Raw genomic sequence first — 9644 nt, 5'->3', positions numbered from 1 at the left:
TATAAGGAATTAAGTTGATAAGACAAGCATAAATCATGGTATAAAGCAAATGGATTCTAATAAATTTGAAATTTAGAGATTTGCAGAGATTCAGTGGCACAAGGCTGTAGTAAAATTTTCATAGCAAGTTCATGTACATATTTTCCAGAATTAAATCGAGAATGCTAACAACAGATTAGAGAATCTTGATTGTTCTAAGCTGATAAATGTTTTGGTTTGGTGTCATCTTTTTACTGTGATCTTAGCATCCAATTAGTTATAACATATCCAAAAATCAAGGTCATTTGATGAGCAGAACTTCATGAACATGCATAAAGTGATTTTCTTAATCTTTTCCCTAGATTAAATTCGGTTGAGTTTCTGCAAATGTGAATGTTACAAAATTTGTAGATTTTGTTACAAGGATTCCAGATCAGTTGAGTTTGCATTTTTCTGATTTTTCTGTGATTTGTTTCGCATTTTAGAAGTTCACTGGTATACACTGTAAAACTTGCAGAGACACCCTTGAACGAAAAAAAGAAATTACAACCGGGTCCTTCGCCGGCCTTCTCCGCCGTGGCATCTTGCCGGTGGTGTTCTGCGGTGCAGGGCTTACCGGGGCTGCCACGGGGAGGCGCGTGGGGGAGAAAGGATCGAGGAACACCTACCCTGGTCGACGTTCGAGCGTTTGGAGCACAGGTTCAAGCTCGTCGGCGTTGATGGCGGGTCGGTTGTTCGGTTCGCCGGCGCTGGAGGCGAAGGAGGGCTCGGGGTAGGGGAACAAGGTGCGCACGAGCACCGCGTGAGCTCGTGGATGCTTCTGGGGTAGCTGTCGGGCTCGATCTTCCCCGGAGCTGGCCGGTCCGCGGTGAGCCTGAGCTCGCCGGCGGCGGTGCAAAAGGGGAACGGCTTCGGGAGGGGGTTTGGATTCGATTCCGCGCGCGTGGAGCTTAACTGGGAGGTGGCGAAGCTGCTGCGGTGGTCGGAGGGGGCAATGTGGGGCTGGGCTAGCCGGTCCGCGCGAGCTGGATCTCGGCGGCCATGGCGGAGCGGCGGGAGGAGGAAGAAGGGGAAGAAGGGGCGCGACTGTGGGGTGCTGGGGGTCTTTATAGGCCAAGGAGCTCCTGGGGGAGGAATGCAGTGACTGGGGGCGGTTGATTTGGTCCTGGGTGGCTCGACGGCGAGCGGGCGGAGGAGGCAGCGGCGCTGCGCCGGCCGGGGTGTCGTGGCGGCTCGGGAGCGGCCTGGGACGCGTGTGGGCGTGGGAGGGCGCCAAGGGGCAGGCCAGGTGGCGTGGAGAGGTTTCCCCGGGTCCATTTGGCCGCGGGCGTGCGGTGGACGAAGTCCACCGGCGGCGTACGGCAGGCGGCGGCTGAAACAGAGCAAGCCGGGAGAAAGAGATGGAGGTAGGGGCTCTTTTGCGATTTCTGAAAATTTCAGGGACCTCTCGGTAAACAAAAATTATCTCCTAATTGGAGGGCTCAAATGGAAAAGTGTTGAATACCACTTTTGCATAACTTTTCAAGATCTTCAACTTTTGTGTTATGCAAAATTTCATTTGAAACTCACATTTTGAACTATTGGTACATTTGCATATTTGCACAAAAGGACTTTAGTTTTATTCAGTTTTTGAATTGATTTTGGCTGAAGTTCAATTGAGCACATGTCAATTGAAACACCTCTTATGAGCAACTAAAATTTTGTGCACAATTTTTGAAATAAATTTTGAGTTGCTTCCCACTCCTTTTTCTTTTTCCTTTAATTTCTTTTGTATGATTTGTCTTTTATTTGATCCTTTCTTTTTGAATTAATTTCTCAAATGTTTCTTTTAACTTTAACTAAGGTACCTTGATTGCATTAGATGTGCTAACACCTGAGGTGTCACACGCTCGGTCTTGGAGTTGTCCTCGGTTTGTAGAAATAGCATGGTGTGTTTAGTTCGCGAAAAGTTTGCCAAAAAGTTGATGTAACACGTTTCGGCTTTATTTGGCAATTATTGTCCAACTATGGAGTAATTAGTCTCAAAAGATTTATTTTGTCAGTTACAACCAAACTGTGCAATTATTTATATTTTTTAACTACATTTAATACTCCAGGCAAGTATCATAAGATTCGATGTGATGTGCATCAATGAAAATTTTTGATAACTTTTCGCGAAACTAAACACAGCCTCAGAGTACCAAGCCACTGGTCCATTGCGGCGTGCCATCCTGTCCTTGGAAAGCTGAAATTTCAGTTCAGAAGGTCCTCGGGACGCGTAAGCAAGCTGGTAGTGTCAAGGAGATCTTGCCGGGATCATACATAGTTTTTCTTCCGAACACGCAAAAGCTTTGCGCCTACTCATTAGACTAGAACACTGAAATAACCGAATGACGCTCACCAGGACGGCAGCAAGTCGCCCAGTCGGAGTACTTTGCCTAACAGCAGCTAGTCCGGGTCCGGCAGCGCGAGAAATTCAGAAGAAGAAATTACAGCTTCAAGTGCTACTGCAACTAACTGAGACTGGAGGATTAGACCAAAGATGCAGGATGGCTCCATAGTTAGCCTCCATCATTCAGAGATTTTACGGTTGCATTTTGTCCAACAAATTGAATTCTCATCTTCTCCATTGCCTGGCTCTGGCACTCCGGTTTCAATCAGTTCTTTGCTTCAGAGACCTGATTTCCCAGGGCATTACTTTCAGGTATGTGTACTGGGATTTTTCTGGTATAGTTTGATTCTGATAAATCCAATTGGCACCACCAAGCAACACTTCCTTCTCCATGCAGAACACAGTCCTGTTCGAGCCAGCGGCACACTTCAGGCTTTTAGAGCATCTCAGCATTTCACACTCGTCTCTGTGACCATGTGACCAAAAGGCTACGTCACTATATCCTTTAAGATTGCACATGGATCCTAGCAGCCGATTCAACTGAAATTGATAGGACTGCCAACCGGTTCTTCAAATGCCACCGAGCACAAAATGCTGCTGCTTTTCAGGTGTTACCATGTGCATGCACAAATGGTGACATCGCTCTAATTCGTCTGCCTTTTGACCTTTTGCATTTAGCTCTTTCACTGAAGAAAAGGACACCATGCATACCAGCAGGCAGCAGCACAGTAATCCTAAGCTTTCACAACATGAGCTCAGCATTAGCTCAGAGTGATCTCGGTTGATCCTTTCCTAGAGTCTGAAGGCGATCGATCTGGACGCCAGTCCTCGGTTTCAGGAATCTCGAAAAGCTTGGTTGGTCTTGAGTATACGTTTCCATTTGCCGGTCTAAGATCCAACACGGCGCCCACCACTCACGGAACGAGTGAACGGCATTGGCGATTCAGTTTCGGCTCCAAAGGTGGCGGTCTGAATGAAGAAATTCAGAGAATTAGGTCCCAGGTATGGTCAGGCTGCACTCCGTACAGCAGTCCAAGGCATCAGCCGTGGTCTGATGTCACCGTGACCGAATGGCGAAGGTAATTCGGCGTCCCAGCTTCGCGTTGAAGCCGGTCCAGGAGTCTGAATGCGAGTGCCGGGAACCTGGGCTTGTGTCGCAGACATGGCTGGAAACGAGTACACGAAGCCGTGCTTCCCTGCGCGCACCGTTTGCTGTCGATCATCTGATGGTTACCGCAGCGGTGAGGGCGGCCAGACATGGGCGATCGTCCCGGGCAGGGCGAGTTCACTCACCACCATGCCTTTCTTACGCGCGCGTCGCCTGATGTCACGGCTCATAACTGCCCGAAGCCACCGGTGGCGACCGCCGGAGAAGAAAAGGGTCCTGGGTCCTGAAGGTGACCGCCAGAGCGTAACGAGCCATGGGATTCAGATCCGGAGAACAAGTCAGTGCAGGCACTGCAGCAGGTTCAAGGGGTGTTTAGTTGGTGAAATAGTTTGGGTTTGAGTACTGTAGCACATTTCATTATTACTTGACAATTAATATTTAATCATGGATTAATATCATTAGATTCATCTCGTATGAATCAATTAGACTATGTAGTTAGTTATTTTTTCCAACTACATTTAATGTTTCATACATGTGTTCGAAAATTTAATGTGACATTTACTGTGCAAATAAAATTGGAAACTAAACGCTGCCTCATTGCATTTTAGACACTGCGCGCTGAGGCCAGCTGAGACTCTTGGCGGTGCCAGGCCCCAGAAACTTATGTGGCTTCCTTTGCCACCATGGATCGAATGCCTCTCGTGTAGCCTGCTGAACATCGAATCCGATCAGGGTTCCGGAGTGCCGGTTCCGATTAGGAGTTAGCTGTAACCTAACCATCAGTTCTTGCTCCCGGCTCCGTTCTCGATTCCAACTCGGATCTGATCACCTGAGGTAGTAGGCTAAGAGCCCCTGCCAGACGCGCGTGCTCGACGTGCACTGTTTGGCGTCGCCGCTTGGGCACCTAAGGCTGACCACAGCGGAGGGAGCCAGAGTAAATTTGCTCCCTCCTCGTTTTCCACGCCTTCTCTGTCTACAGTGCCAAACAGTACATCTACAGTGTCAAATAGTGTATTTGCTCCTTCATTTGCTCATTCGGCACCTCTCCCTCGACGAGCTGTCCGTCCTCCATCTCCGGCGCACAAATGCACGGCCAGCGAAGTGTTTGATTCCGTTGCAGCCTCTGACGACGAGCAGAGATCCCGGTGACGTCGCGCGGCCATGTCGAGCCATTAACTCTGCTCGCGATCTGGCCCGTCGTGGCCGCAGCGTAACCATGACCGGCCTTTGAGTGTTCCCGGCCAGGAAATAGATCCGGCAACTGGTCGTAGTCATTTGTAAGCAAACGGCAACAGATGTCAGGCTACGGCAAAGCCTGAAAGCCTCCGAGGCTACGGCAACAGTCTCAGGTCTGAACTGAAATGAGGCACTACCCCGTTGTGCTCGCACCGGCCGAAAGTTACATCTTGGCCGGCCCCGGCCTTGGCCTGGGCTCCTGTAGGCAGGCTCTGTTGGGCTGATAGCACTTAGGCTGCTGGCCTGGCTACTCGGCGTCCTCCTCTTTTGTTTTAGATGAAGTCTAAGGCCTTGTCTAACCTCTGAAAAATCCCAGCAAAGCAAACCGCAAATCTGGCTTGCAGCCACAGACATCGTAGTCGGGGCATTGAATTGGCGGGTTTGGCTTAACCGCCGGCGCTGCATAAATAGCTGGTAGGCACAGGCATTACAGCTCTCAAGTGGGCAGCAGGCAGCAGCAGCACCGGGACACGACTCCCCTCATCATGTCTTCTTCCCCTTCCTCGGCCCACTGGCTGAGCCTCGTCGGGAGCATCTGGCTGCAGACCATCAACGGGCCCAACGCCGATTTCCCCGTCTACTCGTCGCAGCTCAAGGACCTGAAGCACATCTCGCAGGTGCAGCTCAACTTCCTGGCCTTCGCGTCCGACGCCGGCAAGCTGTTCGGGTGGTTCTCCGGGGTGGCCGCGCTCTACCTGCCGCTCTGGGTCGTCGCCTTCGTCGGCGCCGCGTTCGGCCTCGTCGGCTACGGCGTCCAGTACCTCTTCCTCGACAGCGCCGGCCTCCGGTACTGGCACCTGTTCCTGCTCACCTCCCTGGCCGGGAATGGCATCTGCTGGATCAACACCGTCTGCTACCTCCTCTGCATCCGGAACTTCGGGTCCAGCAGCCGCGTCGCGGTGAGCCTCGCCACCAGCTACCTCGGCCTCAGCGCCAAGGTCTACACCAGCCTCGCGGACTCCATACCCGGCCTGGCCAACTCCAAGGCCAAGGCCTACCTCCTCCTCAATGCCGTCGTGCCCATGCTCGTCACCGTCGTGGTGGCGCCGTCGCTCCGGGTGGTCGACCTCACGAGCGCGGCAAGCACGGACGCGGCATTCCTCGTCATGTTCGCCATCACGCTCGCCACGGGCGCCTGCGCCGTCGTCGGCAGCATCGGCTCCACGTCCAACGGGCTGTCGTCGAGGGAGCACATGGTCAGCCTCGGCGTGCTGCTCGCCACCCCCATCCTCATCCCGCTGGCGCTCAGGATCCGCGAGAGCCTCGACAAGATACGGGAGACCAAGCGGGAGAACAGGATCCACGACCTCGGCGCCGACGATGCCGACGCCATCGACAGGGTCGTCGCCATCGATATCGCCGACGCCGGGAGCAAGGCGGGGGACCCCGCCGCGGAGTTGCCGCGAGAGGAGGTCGGCGGCCTCCGGCTGCTGAGGAAGCTCGACTTCTGGCTCTACTTCTTCAGCTACATGTTCAGCGGCACCCTGGGTCTGGTGTTCCTCAACAACCTGGGACAGATCGCCGAGTCGCGACGGCTCGCGCAGACTTCCACTCTGGTCTCGCTGTCATCTTCGTTTGGATTCTTCGGCCGCCTGCTCCCCTCCTTCCTGGACTACTACTCCGCGAAGTAAGCAACAAGCTAGCATTCTGTTCACACCACTTGGTAATTGACTAATAATACGCGGATTTTATAGTAGTAGTAGTAGTGTTTACATGTCTATTTTTGTTTGAATCTGCATCCTGAGTTCTTGAAGTCAGTCCAAAAAGACTCAGTCAGTCGTCTCAGTTTCAACTTTCCAGATCGATCGATCGACCGACCGATCCGGTCTTTTAAAAAATTGATGAGTGCTAACTAACGAACTTGTTGCCACAAATAGAGCTCAAGTTTCATCCTTGTCTGCCTGTTTTATTTGGTGCGTGCCGACTCTTAACTGTGTGCTGTTGCGTTCATTTGCCTGTACTGCAGGAGGAGCGGCTACTCCATCTCAAGGACAGGATCCATGGCGTCGCTGATGGCGCCCATGGCGGGCGCCTTCTTCCTGCTGCTCCACCCCAGCGACCTCTTCCTGTACCTGAGCACGGCGGTGATCGGCACGTGCACGGGCGCCATCACGTCGGTGGCCGTGTCGGCGACGAGCGAGCTGTTCGGCACCAAGAACTTCGGCGTGAACCACAACGTGGTGGTGACCAACATCCCCGTCGGGTCGCTGTGCTTCGGCTACTTCGCGGCCTACCTCTACCAGCGCGGGGCGCGGGGCAGCCACCGCTGCATCGGCGCCGGCTGCTACCAGGAGACCTTCGTGGTGTGGGGCGCGACGTGCGCCGTCGGCACGCTGCTCTGCGCCGTGCTCTACGCGCGGTCGCGGAGCTTCGCCGGGAGGCTACCGGCGGCGGCGGCGGCGGCGGCCGGAGGAGCAGTAAGGACACCATGCCTCGCCCGCTTAGCTAACCTCGTCTCGTAGTAGGTGGTAGCAACGCAGGGGCGCTCCAGAAGTTTCTGATCTCTGAGAGCCTGATTAATCATACACCATCGATCCAAAAGCATATCTGCCTGTAGGTGGTGTAGCTTTTGATCTTTTCTTTTTTTGGGGGTTTTTTCTTGACTGATCCCGGTCGAAGGGGATACAGAAAATGCCTGGGGGAGGCTGAGTAGATATTGTGCAGCAGGTTGGCCAGCTTTTTTTACTTGGTGCATATAGTCTATATGCATGTATATGAGTGGTAAAATTACTTAAACTTGAAAGGAATTCAGGTTTATTTAATCTCGTGCTGTTTTTTCTTCTGGTTTTCGTTGGTGTTTTAGTGTTTAGAAATGGAGTAGTACTAGTGGAGTGCTAATGAACTCGTTAGTGCCGCTGATGAGAGGTTGATGTATCGCACGCGGATCTGGAATTAGCATTGAGTGCCTGAAAGTAACCATGAGTGATCTGCTTGGACTACTAGTTGGTATTTATGAGAAGGCAACCACTTAGGCCGGAGCTCTGCCAAACGGTGTACTTTGCACCAGCTCCCAGCGTGGAGCTGCCCCTAGAGCCCCTCGCGGCTTCCACACGCGAGGAGCCCCAAAATGTAGCTCCGTGCGGCTCCTCCGGCTGCTTCATCGCGACTGTCATCTTTGCCCCCGGTTTCGCTGCGCTCGCCTCCTCCCGCGTTACCCCGCCACTTCGCACGATCCGCTTCCTCAAGGCGCTGCGGCAAGCTGGGTGGCGGATGGCGCGGCCGGCTGCCGGAAGCCGCGTGGCGACGGGCGGGGCGAGCTGCGGGAGGCGTGCGCGGCGGGCGAGGCCAGCGGCGGATGGCGCGGCCAGTTGCCGAGGCCGCGCGGCGGATGGCGAGGCCAGCTGCGGCCTGTGCGGGAGGCGCGCGGGGCAGCTGCCGTGGAGGCGGCTTGCGGGCTCCGAGGAGGCCGGAGACGAGCATGGAGGATGGTGCGGCGAGTTCGGGTGGCAGGGGTGCAGGGAATCAGGAGGTGAGTGAGCCCGTGAAGAATGATAAGGTGGAGAGAGAAAGGTAGGAAAAAAATAGGAAGAAAATGGAAAAAGGAGAAGAGGGTATTATGGTCATTTCATATTTTTTATATTTTAAAAGGTAGATGGAGTTGTTTTGCCAAATGTTTTTCCAAAACAGCTTCAGCTTTACCATAAAAACCGCTCCACCAACAGAGCCAGAGCCAGAGCTGTTTTTGAAAAAACCGGAGTCCTACCAAACATGTCCTTACATGTGATTTAGTAGTGGTGGTCCAGTGCAGACAATGCTAGGCTGCTGTTCCCACGTTATTCAGCCCCAGGACAGGCACATAGCAGCAACAGTATTTATTTTACAAGTAGCTGTATTCATATAGATATAAAGATATTTTAAATATTTAATGATGCTGAAATTGGTTCCATAGTTTTTTTTCTAATAGAAATACTATGCACCAACCTCAAATTAGTTTCATCAAATTTACCATAAAATGTCCTATAATGTACTCATTTGGTATTATGAATTTTTTAACACATTCTCTATACTGTAGTCATAAGTTTGATTCAGGTCACAATACTTGCTAGTGCATCTTCCGTTTGAAAACGAAGGTCGTAGACTCGTAGTACGTACAAGCTACTACTAGTAGTACTCTTCACTTCTTCAGTAGGGTGGTAGCAGCGCTATACGTGTCCAGAGCCGGAACCTAAACTGTCACTTCGTACGTGAGGTGAATCAAGTCAAGGCCGAGGCTGATCACCGCGCTAACCGCCCGTCAACCTCGTCCTTGCTGAAGCGCTGGTCACCATTCCTCAAAGAGTCGAAGCGCGCGGCGCCGCACAGAAAATCTCCCGTAGACATCTGTGGTTGTGCCGTGGCCATCTCCACATTCGTTCCGTAATCCGTAGACACAAGGGTGTGTCTTGTACACTCCCGTTCGGTCAGTTTGCTACTAGGTTTTACGCAGGTGAAAGTTACTGCTCGTACTAGACATCGGACGGTGAAATAAAGTTACGCGCGCGGCGGTGGCCCGTGAGAGATCCGGCGGCCGGAGAACCGTTCAAGACTCTGCCCGCCACCGGTGATCATTCTTGATGTGCCCGAATGCACTGTTACTCTACCACCTGTGGCCGTGTGGCGTCTCCCGTGACCTGGTCGCCCAGTTCGGGCAGCTCATTTTGGCCGTGTTTAGTTTTTTACATATAAAAATTTTGCGTTGGAATTTTGCTAATTTGAAGTACTAAATGAAGTTTATTTATAAATTTTTTTGCATAGATAGATTGTAAATCACGAGACGAATCTAATGATGATAATTAATCTATGATTAATTCATAATTAGCGGATGATTAATGTAGTATTACTATTGCAAACCATGGATTAAGTAGGATCATTAGATTTGTCTCGTGATTTGCGGCCCATCCATGCAAAAAAATTTATAAATAGACTTTATTTAGTACTCCATGCATATGTCGAAACATTTGATGCGATGTG

At 51.9% G+C, this 9644-nt stretch overlaps 1 protein-coding gene across 2 annotated transcripts; it reads left to right on the top strand.

Annotated features, from left to right (window-relative positions):
• Window positions 1-5114: 5114 nt before the first annotated feature.
• Window positions 5115-7459, top strand: LOC120673547 (protein NUCLEAR FUSION DEFECTIVE 4-like). Of its 2 annotated transcripts, none has more exons than XM_039954433.1 (2): window positions 5115-6321; window positions 6664-7459. In XM_039954433.1, the coding sequence occupies exons 1-2, from the start codon at window positions 5180-5182 to the stop codon at window positions 7154-7156; spliced, it is 1635 nt and encodes a 544-aa protein (XP_039810367.1). In that variant the 5' UTR covers window positions 5115-5179; the 3' UTR covers window positions 7157-7459. The 2 variants fall into 2 exon arrangements, with proteins under 2 accessions (XP_039810367.1, XP_039810366.1); XM_039954432.1 differs by having other exon boundaries at window positions 5118-6321; window positions 6661-7459.
• The last annotated feature ends 2185 nt before the right edge of the window (window positions 7460-9644 follow it).

This window comes from Panicum virgatum, chromosome 5N (genome assembly GCF_016808335.1).
Source record: "Panicum virgatum strain AP13 chromosome 5N, P.virgatum_v5, whole genome shotgun sequence".
NCBI classification, from domain to species: domain Eukaryota; kingdom Viridiplantae; phylum Streptophyta; class Magnoliopsida; order Poales; family Poaceae; genus Panicum; species Panicum virgatum.
The sequence above is the reverse complement of the archived record's forward strand: the minus strand, read 5'-3'. Positions and strand labels throughout refer to the sequence as shown.